The sequence below is a fragment of the Xenopus laevis genome, chromosome 1S (genome assembly GCF_017654675.1).
Source record: "Xenopus laevis strain J_2021 chromosome 1S, Xenopus_laevis_v10.1, whole genome shotgun sequence".
Taxonomy (NCBI): domain Eukaryota; kingdom Metazoa; phylum Chordata; class Amphibia; order Anura; family Pipidae; genus Xenopus; species Xenopus laevis.
The window spans coordinates 97,335,238-97,354,231 of NC_054372.1; the positions used below are offsets into that span (position 1 = coordinate 97,335,238).

An 18,994-nucleotide genomic window follows, 5' to 3' on the forward strand; every position below is an offset into this window, starting at 1 on the left:
GGTGTTGAAAAAACCACTTAAAACCACTTCAGTATTATCTGTACAGCACTAACCACACAGTCCCATATTCCCATAGACTCAGAATAGACCCTTTCTGCTTAAAAAGGCAATTTGATACTGTACATATGCCAGTATTTGTATGCTTACAGTCCTAAACCACAATGTTTATATAAGCATAGTGTAAAATATCAAATCATCACTATCATTACTATGTTTTGATTAGCAAGACCATAGAAATCTCACAAATCTCTGGCTCTGAATGAACCAATCAATACTTTTATGTACTGTATTTGATGCAATTACTCTCAGTACTGACAAATAAGATCACTTTTCTGTGTATATAAGTATTTCTCCTTTTAGCTTTTAACTGTATTCAATATTCCATCTATTCCGGCTTCCAGACAGTGATAGAGAGAATGCTTAGAAGTATTTATGGTTACTTTCTTTGGTTAGCCATTGAAATAAATCAGAGGCCTCTCCAATTTGCCTTGGGGGGATACATACCTGACATTTATTGTATCTGCCAATAAAACTGCTCCAATTCTACAACTTCTACTGGTGAAGTATCAGAGAGTATATTCCCAGTGTATATTGTGCATAATTGTCATATCACCCCCCCCCATATATCAGTTCAATTGAATAAGGCTTGTACAGAACATACTTTTTGCCTATTTCTTTGTGCAACAGGTACCTACCTCAATCGGGCACCTCTGCAGACTGGCAATGGGGAAAAATATGCACCTTAACATCAGAATTTAGAAATAAAATTGATCTGTACGATTCACATTTCTCTGGGGGCTTCCCTGATTTAGGGATTAGAGTGATAGTGGCTACCTGAGCTCTCTGGTAGGCAGGCCCCAAGCAATATGGAATTAAATAGGGAGCAGATCCTAGGTGCCACTATTACTTTATGTGCCTTATGCCATTCAATGGGAAGTCCATCCGGACCTGGGGACTTTTTTGGGAAATTCATTGGTGGCCTCAGTAATTTCCTACTGTGTAATTTTCTGGTTAAGGAGTTCGGACTCTTGCAATTTAAGCCTGGGGAGTGAGATTTTATCTTAGTAATTACTGAGGGATTTAGGGGAGCACTGGCCTTTGGAAAAAATCCTAGAAAGGAGGCTACCCTGCGGAGTACCCACTGAGAGTATTTGTGGACATAGGCTAGGTTGAAGTCCGTTTGAACTAGCGCAGGGGCTGCAAATCAAGGTTCATTTGGGTCTTTTGCATACTCTTTTTCAGTCACATCTAGCTTATCAAGCAAGGATTTCAGTTTTGTGTCCTTCATGTTCATGGCATTCTTAATCAAAGAAATATAAAGTTCCCTTGCAAATGCTTTACTAGCATCCCAAGCTATCTATCCTGTGTAGTGCCCTCATTCAATGACCAAAATAGTGTCTTAAAAGACTCTTATATTCAGCTGAAGAGGAGCATGGTTGGAGCAAATTCTAGAGGTGAAAGAGATGGAGTCTTTTAATTGCAGCCCCAGGTGGGAGGCTAGGGCCAAATATATTTAGGAAAGGGCAAAGGTGGATACCGTGTAGCATGAGTATTGGCGCTCCAAGCATCTGTTAAATTGGTAGACTGAAGCCAGTCTCCCAGTGCTCCTGAGTCATTCTTAAGTGGACCTGTCGACTGCAGGTGTTCCACATGGTGTGGATATGAGTAAAATAGACTTATTTATGCAGCCTATTGAAAATTGTCACGAGATGCAGCCTACTTCAACCTGGAGAACCATGCACAGATTACTTTGACACTGAGTGCCAGAAATTCAAACAACAAAAATTTTCAGCGCTATTGAGTTCAATTTTTGTCAACATAATTGCATCAAAATTGCACCAAGATCAGCTTCCCTGGCAGGAGCAGAGGCTCTGAAATTCTGTGGGGAATATGCTACATTGTGGGTATAAAAAATGGTCACTAGATTAAGGTAATCTCTAAAGAAATGTGTTTTAAGAGATCATTTAAAGACCGAGAGATTAGGAGAAAGTTGGATGAAAGATAGGAGGGAAATCCAAAGCCTAACACAGTTTTGAATATGAGCATGTAATGAGGTAATAATTGAGGTGTTGAGTAGTTTACAGGAAGAGCATAACAAATCATTAAGTGTGTACGTTCAGATATGTAGATGCAGTGATGTCACTTTGGTTGTATTATAAACCAGCCACTTTCCACCCAAGACATGCCTGTTCTGTCCACAGACAGGCTACGGGCTAATCCAGGCCACCCCCTCAGCCATGCTCCCTGCTCTTCCAATTTTTGAGCATTTAGGGTGCATTTCAGTGCTTTTCAATGGTGGTGGGTAAAATTCTGCTAGCAAGTAACTTGGCAGTACTGATAAGAGAGGGGACAGTTCAGGATGACTCCCTATAAAGGGAGTACAGTGGATGTGAATTATAAGGTCTTTAGTTTGAATGTAGCAGACGTCACTGATATCTTTCCCAAGTTAACATAACTCCCTGAAGCTTACAATCTAAGGTCCCTACCATATTGGCATACACTGTGGTCAGTTTTAATAGGCACCAATTAAAATGCTGGCATTTGGGAGGACCCAGAGGAAGCACATGTACTGTACATAGAGCTCTTGCTGGATTTAAACCTGAACCCCCAGCTGTGCTAGGCATCAGTGCTAAACATTAAACCACCTTGCATATCTATGTTTATTTTTCTTTACCAATGATTACATTGCAAGTACAATCATAGGCCATGGCTCAGTACACAAGACGTGCATACACAAATGACACTGTTTTAAGAAACACAGAACCTAACAGATTCATACACATTTGACACATATACGCCTTGTAAAGAGAACAGAAATGATATCAGAACACACTCCAATTATATTAACAAACACAAATATGTCATACCACCCACAACAGATATTTCTGGGATTTGCTGCATAATCTGAAGGAACTTTAAACATTCCTAGAAACAGAATGGCAGACTTTCTAGGGCTATAACAAACAAGGAATCAAGAACTGTTCTGGGAATCATCAAAAGCAGCGGTTAGGGCCAAGATATAGCCAAGGCAGCCAAACACAACAATGAAAGAAAAATATAAATTATGCAATCGACTTTCACAACTGCCACAAAAACATCAGCACACAAAGCAAGCGCACGCAAACGAAACAGTTTTATAACTCATGCCGGATAGGGAAAGGCCAAAGATATATAACATATATAACATACAGTATGTAAACATATGTTATAGGAATGAAAATTGGTTCCAACACATATCCTTTAACTATTTGATTTGCACTTATTAAAAAAAGCAGAGAGACTTACCAGCCCAGACTGAAAACCTAAAATGCTGTTTCTCAATCAGATGTGTCAGTGTTGCCCAAGAAACACAACCAGGTACTTCCATTGCCTGCCTATAGCTAGGGCTGTTTATCTGTCAGTTAGGCTTTTGACTGCCAATACAGCCAAACAATGTACAATGAATATCAATGGCCTTTGTTAACAACCCCGCATACTCACCTGTGTGTATATCTTTAGACTTTGCTTGTTTTATTGACAAAATTATATAAAGCTACCAAAAGGCTTCTGTATTTGTACCTTTCATACTGAGAAAGCTTGACCCACAAAGACTGGAATACAGTTGTTATACTGCCTGCTAACTTGAGTGTCATCTAGTATTCAGGATGTGCATTTTAGCCAGTGGTCTAGTAAGTAGCCATCTTCACTAAAGTGTTACGCAATATTTGTGTCTGCATATTTGCAGTGGATGATGAAAATACCATATTGTACATACAAATGTCGTTTGAAGAGGTAACTTTGGTTTTAAACTATGGTTTTAGCAATTCATTTTTCTAAACAAGGGATATACAAAAACTGCAACTTCTTTCATTTTCCAGCTTCCTGGTTCTTGCAAGCAATTATGGGAGGAGCACAAGGTCATTCATCAAATAATCAGTGCACAGATTAATCCCCTGAACAATGGTGTCCACCAATAAGTAAACCAGAGTTAAGTATCTCAATACTGCTAATTTAAAGGAGAAGGAAAGGTATAATCACTGGCGGGTGCCAAGTTGTTAAACACCCTCCCTATTGATTCTATCTCCTACCGTGGGCTGGCAACCCTCTTTGCTGAAAAATGGACTGACCTAAGGTTACTATTATACAAAGCACTACAACATCATGTATTCATTGTTCCCATTGATCTCTTTCTGTCACCTTTCGCTCTGCACATGCACAATAGTGTAAAATTGGAACTTAGAAGCTAGTCTTTGCATTTTTCAAGGAAGAGAAACACTAACCCAGAGTCTGGAATAAGCAATTATAATCAATGGGGGTGCCTATGAATTGGCTTTACCAATTTTAATTTCCTTGTCCTTTATGAACAGATCATTGCAGTGACTTAAGCTGATCATACACTTAAATTATCAACTTGTTTGTCAAGATTGCCAAATCAGTGGATCTTTGTCCTCACATACTCTAGGACAAATATGAATAATCTGATTAGGCCTACAGAGATCCATCTGGCAGGTACTGCATCAACAAGCACCAATTACCATGTTAATTTTACAAAATTTGGCAGGTTATGAAAGTTTGAACACATTTATGTGGTTTTTATGTGTTATTACAGTTTTGCTAATGAAGGTGAACTGCCCTTTAAGCTGCAAGTCACAGTTTCCCCAAGAGACCGGCTTATCTTAAATAGTTACAATTGTTTCTTTGCTTATCTTAAATATGTATTGAAGTGCACCTGCCGAATATTCTGGGCTCTCTGCCAAAAGCCAATTAAGTTAGAAACATCTATCTGTTTCTGGCTGTTGCAGGAGATCAAAAAGACATTTCAGTAACGATCCGGGAATGCGGGTTGAGCTGTCAAAATTGGGACTGTCCCGCGAAAACAGATAGTTGATAGGTATGCTTTTATGTCTTCATATTTTGCAGGAGGCACTGCATTTTTCCTTTCAACATGAAAATGTAATATATTTCATATCACAGTGTTTTTTTTTATTAAACTACCATGTCAAAATTTAAAATTCAAATTTATTTTACAAAAATGTATTTTTTTTCACATGGCAATAGTGAGAACTATGTGTTTCTGTTTGTATTTTGTAATTTAAAAACAGAATTGTAATAACTTAATAATAAGCTTACCTTTAAGTAGCAATAAAGAACATGCTTTTATAAGCATTGCATGTTTGTAGGACACTGCATTTTATTTTAATAGAACACTCATTCCTTGCTTTGTCTGCAAAACTGTGGGAATAACCTTTGTACGGTCTACAGTATTTTAATGTAGAACAAAATGGCCCCAAATCAGTATGCTGAATAAAATGTCCTTGCTTAGAATAATGCAGGAGAAATAAAATGCCATGTGCTTGTCACTACAAATGACACAACTTATTATTTTTGCTTGCAGACTTATTCCATCTACTGGGTTTAAATAGAATTCTGTTTTACAAATTCTTTTATGTTGTTGTTTACATCTATATCACACAAAAGATCAGCTTTAAACCATCTGTTTGAGTATGTTTTCAATTTCAAACGGATATTTGTGTGTTCGGTGTTTTTTTTTTTACATGGGTATAATAAATATAACTTATTTATATTTGCTAAGCTAAATTATAAAATATAACCAAAACTTTTCAACTCTAAATACTCTAAATATTATTTCATCCCCACATCGTGCCCAGATTGTCCAAAATGATTTCTATTGAGATAGAAATTTGCCATATTTTCTAGATTCAAAATATTTGCTTTTATATACGCCTTTATGCAACCTGCTGCAAATTTTGCTTTGGGATCATGCTAGTTATTATAGATTCACAACATCTGAATGTTTTACCTGGTGCTGCTGTAGATGTTTTTATAGCCAGACTCTCAGTAAGGGCTCTTACAGACGGAGCGGTTTTTCCTGCGCTCCCCTGCGTTGTGCTTTCTTCCGCTCAGCCACAGGGGAGCGCAGGAGTAGACGCACTCAATTATTGTGTAGGAGGCTGTACTCACACAGTCGCATGTAAGCGCCAAACGCAGGTGGGATACAGCATTTTTCATTTCACCTGTGTTCGGTGCATACATGTGTCTGTGTGAGTACAGCCCCCTTCACAATAATTGAGTGCGTCTACTCCTGCGGCTGAACGGAAGAAAGCACAATGCAGGGGAGCGCAAGAAAAACCGCCTGTGTGTAAGAGCCCTTATATCCAAAGATTCAGAGCCTTACCTGTTTTTGTGTTTTTGAACAAATGTTCCTTTGTGCTTGCTTGTTAGAGCATTATACTCTTACACCATAAAAAATTTGCATAAAATAAGGTAATAGCTCCACTTTGTGTTCATCTCAAAGAACTGTAATCCATTCTGAGTATTGTGAAAGCATGTGTATTTGCAAAATGCAAGGATTATCTTTAACCTGTGCATTAACTAATCTAATCTAATCATTAATCTAATCCAGTCAATCAATAGATTTACTGCATTATAAGACATGCTAGCAATTTAAAAGTGGATAAAACATGCTAGCAATTTAAAAGTGGATAAAAACACCACATATATCATTTAACATCTACCCAACCCCACCCACTGTCCTGTGCATGCTTCAAAACACTTTAAAAGAGCACACACAAAAGAGACTCCAAAATATATAAAGAGGGACAGTAAATGCAGGCTTGCTTAAAGGAGAGCTCAAGTCTTTTTTATCTTTAAATTTACCAAATTACTTTTGCAACAGTGTACTTGTGATTTTTAGTGAATATTAAAAAAAATACACCTGACCTGCTGAAGGGAACTTTGGTGGGAGAAAATTCACACTTTAGTCAATACACCCCCATGTAGGTTCTGAACTAGTATTGAGAGAACAGCAAATGACAGATATTCTGCTTTCAATAGCATTGACATTTACTAACAACTTTAAAATCGTTTACAATTTCCAATTTATAATACGAATTTAATGAGATAAAATGTGTATTCATTATGCAAAAATGTTATATTTTGGTTGAAAACCAAAAATGTAAAGGGGCAGATTCACTAACCTCCGAAAATTCGCCAGAGGCGGCTTTGCTCAAATCACAACACTTTGCCAGGCTTAGTTTTGCCAGGACAATGCTAATTCACTAAAATCCGAAGTTGCATCCAGGGCGCAGAACGCTGGCAAAGTAGCGCTAGCGTTACTGCGGCAAGCGAATCATAGTTGTGCTAGCGTTACCTAATTTGCATAAAATTAAAGTTGAATGGACGTATATGTTGCAGCCAATACATTACACTACACAAGCCTGGGAAACCTTAATAAAGGAAAATAGAGTTGTTATATTGCCCTACACATGAGCCCAGTGTATAGTTTATGTGCCATATGTTAGGAAATGTAAGAGGGAAGCCAGGTACCCCAGAAAAATTTACGATCTTTCAAACTATTTTTTGAGGAAGTCCTATGTAATCTATTGCACTTCACCTGGTCTGAGGTGGTGAAGGCAAGTCTGGTGCAAGAGGTAACATTAAGTAAAATCGGCATCTTAGTGAATTTGCGTAGTTATGTCCATTTGCCAGAGCGCAACTTTGCCAGGCGTAAGGGAGCGAACTACCACTAGAGTCTATCTCCTTCGCTAGCGAAGTTATGCCTGCGCCCATTAGTAAATCGGCAAAGTAACTAAATGACATCACGCTGGTGAATTTTAGCTAACGTTAGTCACTTTGCCCTTTAGTAAATCTGCCCCAAAGAGTGCTGCTGTGTACCTCTACCAGTTAAGTGACTAGGGTCCTCCGTCCCTTTCGGGGCTTTCTCCTTTAATTTTTACCAGTCGAGAAGAAGTGAATAAAAAGAACATTAATCCCTGATATCACATTTTTGTCAGTAAATGAGTAGTATCACTTATTCATGACAAATTATGCCAAAGAGATGGCAGTAGGTGTAATGAGGTCCTTGGAGAGCTTAGGCCGTGGTGTACCACCAATGCACCAGTATTTGTGATGAACGAATGCATCTGTAACCAGGTGTGACATTGTCACATGCATCATTTAGTTGGATGATGTTGGATAAAATGCAACAGTTGCAGGTTTCCTATGAAAGGTAAGATGCTTTCTCCATCAGTGAGCTTAGACAGCAGCCCTTACAGGGTTCTTTTCTGCTTGCATGTTGTACTGGCATCTTCAGCTGTCACTTTAAATGGTTTAGTAGCGGTGGCGCCTGGCCAGGGGTGGCGAAGGCAAGTCTGGCGATAGAGGTAACGGTCAGTAAAATCAAAAACTTAGGTTCTGGGATGTTTTCCCCATGCAAGCTTCATTGTAAGGTAATTGTTATTTAACAGCACCACCCTCTGTTCACATTGAGTTAATGAAGTCTTCCAGACTGAAAGGTGCCAGGGTAATCTCAGAATGTTTTTCATTATCCAATATGTGGCTGAACTTAATTTAATTAAACTAGGATATTCTGCACTCAAACCAAACAGAGATCAAACGGTGCTGAGTACATTGTGTCATATTTTGTGGATCTTTGTCAGCAGGTTAAGTTGCAGTTATATATAAAATTATGAAGGTGTTACTTAAAGGAGAAAAATTAAAAATAATGCACTGTAGGCAAATCGCTATGTGTTTTTCAATGCTTTATATGTTTATAACTACAGCTCTAGTAGGACAAAAAAATCTACAATACCCAGTACAAATAAATTGTACACAAAGAGGTATACCATATGGTTATACCCAGCAAGGAGCTAGCCAATAGCTAAAACCAGGAAATCCACTTTTATAATCAGAGCACATAAGCTGCTTGTTTGGCAAGATTGACTATCGAGTAAATATTTTTCCGATGTGTCCATCTTACGGTGGACAATATTGGGCTGATCATGCCAGCAGAGAAAACACTGTGTCAACAGCCAGCCAGACTTTTTTTATAATGTTAGCTGAACAAAATAAACTTTACTTACACTATCATGCCTATTATCATGCACTAACTACACAATTATAGACAGTGAGGAGGGAGAGGGAATGTGAATGGTGCAGTGACATCTAATAAGTGCTAAATGGAAAGTGAAAGTAAATGTCTGCCCTGTCCTGTTTTTTCACAGGACAGTCCTAATTTTTGCAGCTCAACCTGTAAAAAAGGGGCACATTTACTAAAGGGTGAAGTGACTAACGCTGGCAATCATTCACCAGCATGTCGTCATTTCGTTACTTCGCTGATTTATGGGCGCAGGAGTCACTTCGCTAGCGAAGGAGATAGACACTAGCGTTGCTTTGCACTCTAACGCCAGGCAAATATTCGCTCTGGCGAATGGACGGAACTCCTCAAATTCGCTAATATGCGGATTTCAGTGAACGTTACCACTTTTGCCAGACTTGCCTTCGCCAGCTCAGACCAGGTGAAGTGCAATGGATTGCATAGGACTTCATCAATTTTAGTGGAAATAATTTCTAAGTCCCAAAAAAACGCTGGCGTCTTTTCCTTTTTTCAGAGTGATAGCCTGCAAAAGTCATTAAAAAAAGTTTGTTGGGTAACCATACATTTTCATATGGAACACAAACTATACAGTGGGCTCGTGTATTTATAATAACTACATTTTCTTAATTAAGGTTCCCCGGACTTGTGTAATGTAATGTATTTGCTGCAACATATACGTCCATTCAACTTTATAATTTCCCACTGTATGCAAATTAGCCTGAGAGAAGACCTCTAACGAAGTTGCGCTAGGCATAATTGAACGCTAGCTCATCTTCTCTTTGATTGCCGACGTAACTATAGCGAAAATTCGCCAGCGCTCAGCTCCCTGGACGCAACATTGCATTTTAGTAAATTAGCGATGTCTGAGTGAATTTTTGCTTGGCGAAGTGTAGCGATGGATGCAAAGCCGTCGCTGGTGAATTTTCTCAGGTAAGTAAATTTCCCCCAAAGTTTCTAACTTAATTGGCTTTTGGCAAGAGCCCAGACTAGATAGTTAGATACTTTTGTAACAATTTAAGATAAGCAGGTCTCTTAGAGAGGTTGAGAAGTTAGACTCACAGCTTAAAAGGCAATTCACCTTCATTAACCAAACTATAATACATAAAAACCAAACCTGCCAAATTTTGTAAAATAGACATGGTAATTAGGGGGTGTGGTCTAAAATGGGCATGGTCTTTTTGTCCCTCTTTCTTTTTGCAAAATGTTGGGCATTACTTTATATGATTGGCAGCTCATATTTTTAAACATGTTTATAACAGTTATGAATGTTTTTAATAAAATAAGTTTCATGTTTAATTCTAAAAAAAATACTTTTATTATACAGCGTTTTATGTGTAGGTGACAGGTCCCCTTAAAGTAGGTTAAAGGGGTATTTTTAAAGTAGTTTAAAGGGGTGGTTAACCTTTAAGTTAACTTTTAGTATGTCAATGGCTATTTCTAAGCAACTTTTCTATTGGTCTTTCTTTATTTTCTACAGTTTTGTAATTATTTGCTGCCTTCTTCAGACACTTTCCAGCTTTCAGATGGAGGTTACTCACCCCATCTAAAATAGAAATGCTCTGAATGGCTTCAAAAATATTGGTATTTTTTATTACTCATCTTTCTGTACAGATCCTCTTCTATTCATGTGATTCTTATGCTCTGCATTAGAACACAAAGATTTAGTGAAACAGTGTGGAAAAGGAATAATTTAGGTTCATTTTTTTTTACAAACATAGGTAGAGTTGCCAGGAAGAGTTGCCACCTGTCCAGTTTTGAACAGTTTGGTTTTTCTTGGGGCTTTCACAACGGTCCAGGCGTAAGCATTCTGAAATCTAATCAAAACCTTGCCAAAGCAAACCTGACATTACAGTCCTGATTCCACATCACAAACACATACTCAGTTCGCCACTTGTCATGACTCTGTCCCCATTTTTGCCCCCAATGCAATTTACCTGCCTCCAGGTTTTTAACAAGGTACAACTAAACATTTTTACAACTCACCCAGTACTCACAGAACTCATAGCAGGATGGCACAGTGGCAATTTCATCTATAAATACCCAAAGAACTTATATCAAGATGGCACGGTGGCAACTTAATTTAATTAAACTAGGATATTCTGCACTCAAACCAAACAGAGATCAAACGGTGCTGAGTACATTGTGTCATATTTTGTGGATCTTTGTCAGCAGGTTAAGTTGCAGTTATATATAAAATTATGAAGGTGTTACTTAAAGGAGAAAAATTAAAAATAATGCACTGTAGGCAAATCGCTATGTGTTTTTCAATGCTTTATATGTTTATAACTACAGCTCTAGTAGGACAAAAAAATCTACAATACCCAGTACAAATAAATTGTACACAAAGAGGTATACCATATGGTTATACCCAGCAAGGAGCTAGCCAATAGCTAAAACCAGGAAATCCACTTTTATAATCAGAGCACATAAGCTGCTTGTTTGGCAAGATTGACTATCGAGTAAATATTTTTCCGATGTGTCCATCTTACGGTGGACAATATTGGGCTGATCATGCCAGCAGAGAAAACACTGTGTCAACAGCCAGCCAGACTTTTTTTATAATGTTAGCTGAACAAAATAAACTTTACTTACACTATCATGCCTATTATCATGCACTAACTACACAATTATAGACAGTGAGGAGGGAGAGGGAATGTGAATGGTGCAGTGACATCTAATAAGTGCTAAATGGAAAGTGAAAGTAAATGTCTGCCCTGTCCTGTTTTTTCACAGGACAGTCCTAATTTTTGCAGCTCAACCTGTAAAAAAGGGGCACATTTACTAAAGGGTGAAGTGACTAACGCTGGCAATCATTCACCAGCATGTCGTCATTTCGTTACTTTCGCTGATTTATGGGCGCAGGAGTCACTTCGCTAGCGAAGGAGATAGACACTAGCGTTGCTTTGCACTCTAACGCCAGGCAAATATTCGCTCTGGCGAATGGACGGAACTCCTCAAATTCGCTAATATGCGGATTTCAGTGAACGTTACCACTTTTGCCAGACTTGCCTTCGCCAGCTCAGACCAGGTGAAGTGCAATGGATTGCATAGGACTTCATCAATTTTAGTGGAAATAATTTCTAAGTCCCAAAAAAACGCTGGCGTCTTTTCCTTTTTTCAGAGTGATAGCCTGCAAAAGTCATTAAAAAAAGTTTGTTGGGTAACCATACATTTTCATATGGAACACAAACTATACAGTGGGCTCGTGTATTTATAATAACTACATTTTCTTAATTAAGGTTCCCCGGACTTGTGTAATGTAATGTATTTGCTGCAACATATACGTCCATTCAACTTTATAATTTCCCACTGTATGCAAATTAGCCTGAGAGAAGACCTCTAACGAAGTTGCGCTAGGCATAATTGAACGCTAGCTCATCTTCTCTTTGATTGCCGACGTAACTATAGCGAAAATTCGCCAGCGCTCAGCTCCCTGGACGCAACATTGCATTTTAGTAAATTAGCGATGTCTGAGTGAATTTTTGCTTGGCGAAGTGTAGCGATGGATGCAAAGCCGTCGCTGGTGAATTTTCTCAGGTAAGTAAATTTCCCCCAAAGTTTCTAACTTAATTGGCTTTTGGCAAGAGCCCAGACTAGATAGTTAGATACTTTTGTAACAATTTAAGATAAGCAGGTCTCTTAGAGAGGTTGAGAAGTTAGACTCACAGCTTAAAAGGCAATTCACCTTCATTAGCCAAACTATAATACATAAAAACCAAACCTGCCAAATTTTGTAAAATAGACATGGTAATTAGGGGGTGTGGTCTAAAATGGGCATGGTCTTTTTGTCCCTCTTTCTTTTTGCAAAATGTTGGGCATTACTTTATATGATTGGCAGCTCATATTTTTAAACATGTTTATAACAGTTATGAATGTTTTTAATAAAATAAGTTTCATGTTTAATTCTAAAAAAAATACTTTTATTATACAGCGTTTTATGTGTAGGTGACAGGTCCCCTTAAAGTAGGTTAAAGGGGTATTTTTAAAGTAGTTTAAAGGGGTGGTTAACCTTTAAGTTAACTTTTAGTATGTCAATGGCTATTTCTAAGCAACTTTTCTATTGGTCTTTCTTTATTTTCTACAGTTTTGTAATTATTTGCTGCCTTCTTCAGACACTTTCCAGCTTTCAGATGGAGGTTACTCACCCCATCTAAAATAGAAATGCTCTGAATGGCTTCAAAAATATTGGTATTTTTTATTACTCATCTTTCTGTACAGATCCTCTTCTATTCATGTGATTCTTATGCTCTGCATTAGAACACAAAGATTTAGTGAAACAGTGTGGAAAAGGAATAATTTAGGTTCATTTTTTTTACAAACATAGGTAGAGTTGCCAGGAAGAGTTGCCACCTGTCCAGTTTTGAACAGTGTGGTTTTTCTTGGGGCTTTCACAACGGTCCAGGCGTAAGCATTCTGAAATCTAATCAAAACCTTGCCAAAGCAAACCTGACATTACAGTCCTGATTCCACATCACAAACACATACTCAGTTCGCCACTTGTCATGACTCTGTCCCCATTTTTGCCCCCAATGCAATTTACCTGCCTCCAGGTTTTTAACAAGGTACAACTAAACATTTTTACAACTCACCCAGTACTCACAGAACTCATAGCAGGATGGCACAGTGGCAATTTCATCTATAAATACCCAAAGAACTTATATCAAGATGGCACGGTGGCAATTCCATGTATAAGTACCCCCAGAACTTATATCAAGTTGGAACAGTGGCAATTCCAATTATAAATACCCAAAGAACTTATAGCAGGATGCCACAGTGGCAATTTCATGTAATAAATACCTCCAGAACTCATAGCAGGATGGCATAGTGACAATTCCATGTATAAATACCCCCATAACTCATAGCAGGATGGCACAGTGACTATTTCAAGTATAAATACCCCAGAACTCATAGCAGGATGACACAGTGGCAATTTCATGTATAAATACCCCAGAACTCATAGCAAGATGGCATAGTGACTATTTCACATATAAATAGCACCAGAAATCACAACCAGATGGCACAGTTGCTATTACATGTATAATACCATAGAACTCATAGCAGGGTGGCACAATTACAACTTTAAGGCAAGGAAAGGGTTATACTCCACAAGGCAGTGCTATAAATGTGATTTGTATCCTTACCAGGTCTGAGGTCCTGCATTCTTTCTACACTAACAGTCTAGGGGGAAGAGGGGTGCAATCTGCAGCACAGAGTATGGAATCCATCCATGATCCTGCCTATCAGCCTCGATGCATCACCTTACACTGACGCCTATTTCCGTGCATACCATTGGATGTCTATAGCTGAGGTCACGCAGGGCACATAAGTGCAAAAACTAATGAGCGCACTTGCTCCAACCCACACACCTCTCAGCCACCTCAGACTACCACTGTTTTAGCTGTAAAGGCAGCTAGGCAGTCCAGACAGAGAAAAGAAAAGGAAATAAAACGTATTTGGGCTGCTTACTTTACCTCCCGGAATGGGCCCCATCGGGGGTGCAAGGGCCGCTGCACCCCTCGTAGTTACGCCACTGACTGTTAGAGCATTTGGTGTTTCCTATTGGAGGTTGTTCAATATAGGATTATGACCATAAAATGGAAAAATCTGCCTTTAGCTTTTTGTCTTGGTTGACTTCCACACAGATTGGCTTCTGAGGAAGACGACATGACAAAGGCAAAACTCGTCAGGCCATGATGTCACCAGAAGGCCCCCCCTACTGATATACACGCTGAAGCAGCAAGGAAACACCATTATACAGAATCAAGTGGGGATCAACCTATGGTTTACTTGATACACTATCATGGCATGCAATATCCTGTACAAAGCCATCCATTATTAGCTGATGATAAGGATACTTTGCAATTTTTCTTGGTGGAAGTTTGATGTATCCCTGCTCTGAAGTAAACATTTAACACAACTGTGTCTACAGAGTTGATACCTATAAGACACACAAAATGTGCTTTACTACTTTATAAGAAATACTAGTCGATCTCTGGAATGAAAGTATACTGCATATAAGCTGCAACCCCTCAACCTAGGAGAAAAGTTAGCAACAATGTGCTTGTGATTAAGTGCATCAAGCATCAAGTGCATCAAGCGCATTTCGGAATATGTTAAAGCAAAGGCCCATTTACATTTAAAATCATGTGGTATAACAATTAAGGCACATTTGTGAAGCAATGAAAGTTGTATCTGCACATAATACAGTTTTTGGAACAGCCTGAAGCGATTTTCAAGTCAGACATTTGTGAAAGGCTCAGTAACATCTAAAAATGAATGTGTTTTAAAGGAATGATAAAATAAATTAAAGGGGTGGTTCACCTTCACACAACTAGATGTTTTCAGATAGATCACCAGAAATAACTACATTGACTTTACATGTTCTATATGTGATTGTTTTTCTAATATTGAAGTGTAAAGTGTCATTTTTCACCTTCTGAAGCAGCTCTGAGAAGTGCTAATACTCCAGAGATGCTGCTGAGAAATGTATCAAGTCAATGTTGCAAAATTGTACCAGTTTAGAGTCTGCGGCTGAATTACTGAGCTGTCAGACTCAAACACCAGAGACACGAACATTCACCTTTAAACTTAGATTTTGGAAAAACAGTAATAAACAAATAATGGAAAGTTATTCAAAAAAGTCTTTATTTCTGGGGAACAATCTAAAAACAACTGGTAAAACTGGTGTTTTTACTTCAGAAACAAAGCAATAGCATATATAAACAGGTGCTGTGTTGCCATGGGTTCAGCCATTTAAACACATGATACACAGTAGATAATGAATACACTCTAAAATCCGATTGTATACATCAGAGATTATTTGTTATCTGCAGTGTATCCTGTGCCCTCCGGCCCCCCGCCCCGCCCCGCGTGGACAGTGCACGGTGGACAGAAACCTAAAAGAATAAGGTAAATACTGAGCGAATTGGGGGAAGTCCAAGGGCTTTTTCTTAAGGGTATTACAAATTACTGGCAACTGCATTGCCAGTAAATTTGTAATACCGGCCCCGGCCTTGGCATGTCTTTTACATGCTAGGCCAGGTGCCAACCCTAGCCCTGCACACGCAGGCCCGGACTGGCAATCTGTGGGTTCTGGCAAATGCCAGAGGGGCTGCTATAAAGTGCCATAAAAAGTCAGTATTTAGTGGGGTGGCCTGGGCTGTTTGGGCCTCTGTGTACCTGAAATGCAAGGTCCTATTTTAATTCTCAGTCCTGACATGCCTCCGTGTGCGTTTTTTGACGTGCATGTTCGTTTTATACACGTACATGCCCAGAAGGGAGGTTGCAGCAGGCAAGATTATCCAGGTAGTGGGTCTTGACCGACGGGGCCCAAAAGAGCCGGACCCACCAGGTTTTTTCCCGGTATCCTGCCAGCCCAGTCCGATCCTGGTCCCTGGCTACCAAGCAGCTTGTTTATATAAACTATAGTAGTTTTTCTGAGGCAAAACACAGTAGTTTTATCAGTGCAGGACAACACTACATTATATTGTCAATACTTTAATACACATTCATTCTTTGGCGTTACTGTTCCTTGAATCAGTTATCATCAGACTCAAGCCAACCTGAGAAACCTCGGACACACGCCGTGAGCGCGCACAGCGACGTCACGCTCCTCAGCTTCTCATTCATCCTCCTCGGTGAAACGTCACGTAGCTAGCGGTAACGCGCACTTGTCAGGAGGAGGAGGCGGAGGAGGAAAAATGGCGACCTCAAACAATCCGCGGAAATTCAGTGAGAAAATCGCTTTGCACAATCAGAAGCAAGCGGAGGAAACGGCCGCTTTCGAGGAGGTCATGAAGGACCTAAGCATCACAAGGGCGGCACGGGTAAGGGTTTGTTGCTGGCTTCTCCCAGGAGGAGGGGGACACAGGAGAGGAGGAGGCTGATGCTGTAGGAGAGACGGGGCCAGCGGGCAGCTCATTAGCAGACAAACCCTCCGGGGTGGAGAAGGTGGAGGAAACGCACCTGCACTAAACTGAGGTGGAGCAGAAGGTATTGTGATAGAGGGACGGGCGGAATGAAGTGTCACAGCACCAGGCCTGGCACGGACTGTCACTTCATTCCACATAGGCACAGCCTGGGCAAGCCAAGCAATGGGGCACGGACTCCACCTCCTGAGTGTGTGTGTCTCTTGTAGCATCAACTTCTGCCTCTTATGTGCTGGAAACAGTGTCTGTCCGAGCACTAGCCGTACTGCTACTCATCACAAACACAGTGGCACTCATTGCTGGTGCTATAATAATAATGGACTATTGACAAGGTGCGAGTACACACAACTGCTGCTGGCCCAATCGTTCAGCTTCTGTTTCTCCCTCCCTCCCAAGTAGTCAATAGTTCATTAACAGCTGGGCTGCTGGATATATTATTCCATGTGTTGGTGAAGTGATGGCAGCTCTGTACCTTTTTTGTTGCTGGATGTACATATTCTTTTCACACACCTGCATAGCTTTCATATGAATCATTTATTACCCTGTGCCCCCCCTTTAAAAAAAAATTCAAGCCAATAATATTCAGCCTGCACACCATTTGCTGTTGATGAACTGCAGCTAAAGACTTGTGGCATGCTGGGAGTTGTAGTTCATTTGGAAGGCCCTGGGTTGGGCATCTTTGACTACGTTTGTTTCGAATGTAGATATCTGGAATGAAGGTATATGGTGTCTGTGTGGGTAAGCTGTAGCCCCTTAACAAAGTGCTTTTGATTGTACTTGATCCCAACTTAAATATAATTAATACTTATTGGAAGCAGAACCAGGCTATATTTAATGTTACATTATTTTCTAGCAGACTTACAGTATAAATATCCAAATTCCAGAAGCCCCCAGATCTTGAGCATTCTGGATAACTTGTCCATACCTGTATACAGGTCCGCCATTAGAAATCTTGCACGTTAAAAAAAAAATTGAGGCCCCAGAGAATATTAAAAAAAAAAAAACATTGGTGGCAGAGGCCTGTAGAGTATTAAAACAATACATTGGTGGCTAGGGCTTTAAAAAAAAAATAAAAAAAACACACATTGGTGTTCAGTAGAACTGAACTTGTAGCTTCTGGACTTCAAGTTTGGCTCCTTTTCGTGACTTTGAGTCTTTTCTGGACTTTGGCAGTACGGCTCTTTTCAGGACTTCGGCAGTTTGTTTTTTTGGCAGTTCAGCATATCGAAAGAGGCGGCACGTTTTCGGGGGCTTCCAAGGGGGGGGCCCGGCTATTTAAAAACTGCAGCACAGCCGGGCCCCCATTGGGCACGGTACACTTGTATGGCGGCCCTGCCTGTATATAAAAAAACAGTAACAATCCATGTCCAATGTCGGAATATGGTTTGGGATAGGGCAGTTAGGGTCAGGACGGCAGGAGGCAGTTTGACTTGACCTGTGCATAACTAATGCCTACCTATCTATGATTGCGTTTTGAATTTAGTCTTGGGTTATATCATTCAATTTACCCTGTGGATATTAAAATTATTGTTTACCTTTATACCATTAAAGAACAGTGGGCATTCACAGATCCCACGGACAGGTGAAGTAAAAGAACTGCAATCCGCAAATAAAAGAGTTATGCTTGAAAAAGACTTCTGGGGTAATGCAATAAAAGTCGGTAACAGAAAAAATATTCGCAATGCAAAGTTACACCTTTGCGTGAATTTAATATAGCTTTTGCGAACCCAGTATATAGCTTTTTGCAACTCACCTTCCACTGTTCCTACAGTGGAAGAAGGTCTGCAAATTTTATAGCTTGCGCCAGTGCACAGTGCATGTAAAGCTTCTTACTGAAAAAGTTATGTTTGCACCAAAATATTACTGGGGGAATTTAAGTAAAGTCACAAAGAGAAAAAACAATTTGCACAAATAAGGGTAAAAATTAGCATTTCACAATGTAATATTCTTCTTTAAACTGGAATTGAATTGCAAATTTTAATTGCGCATTGTCAATTTTAATTGCAAATTTTTAGTGCTTGAAGGTGTCGTAATTTTTTCAGCAAACAACTTTTCCAGTTTTCACTTTTATTGCATTCACTGCGCACTGGCTCAAACAATAAAATTCACAAACCTTCTTCCACTGTCGGAAGAGGTCACTAAACAGTTTCTAGGTTCACAAAAACTACCGTATATTAAATTCGCACAAAGG

The 18,994-nt window shown here is 39.5% G+C and overlaps 1 protein-coding gene across 3 annotated transcripts in view; it reads left to right on the plus strand.

Moving 5' to 3' along the window:
• Nucleotides 1–16,460: 16,460 nt before the first annotated feature.
• crtc1.S (CREB regulated transcription coactivator 1 S homeolog) overlaps nt 16,461–18,994 on the plus strand; it is a 66,641-nt gene continuing 64,107 nt past the window's right edge. Inside the window, exon 1 of one of the 3 annotated variants that reach the window (XM_041579950.1) lies at nt 16,461–16,701. In XM_041579950.1, the coding sequence (XP_041435884.1) occupies nt 16,576–16,701 (126 nt within the window). In that variant the 5' untranslated portion in view covers nt 16,461–16,575. The remainder of the gene's footprint in view (nt 16,702–18,994) is intronic. The other 2 variants (XM_041579949.1, XM_018243706.2) reach the window with 2 other exon arrangements.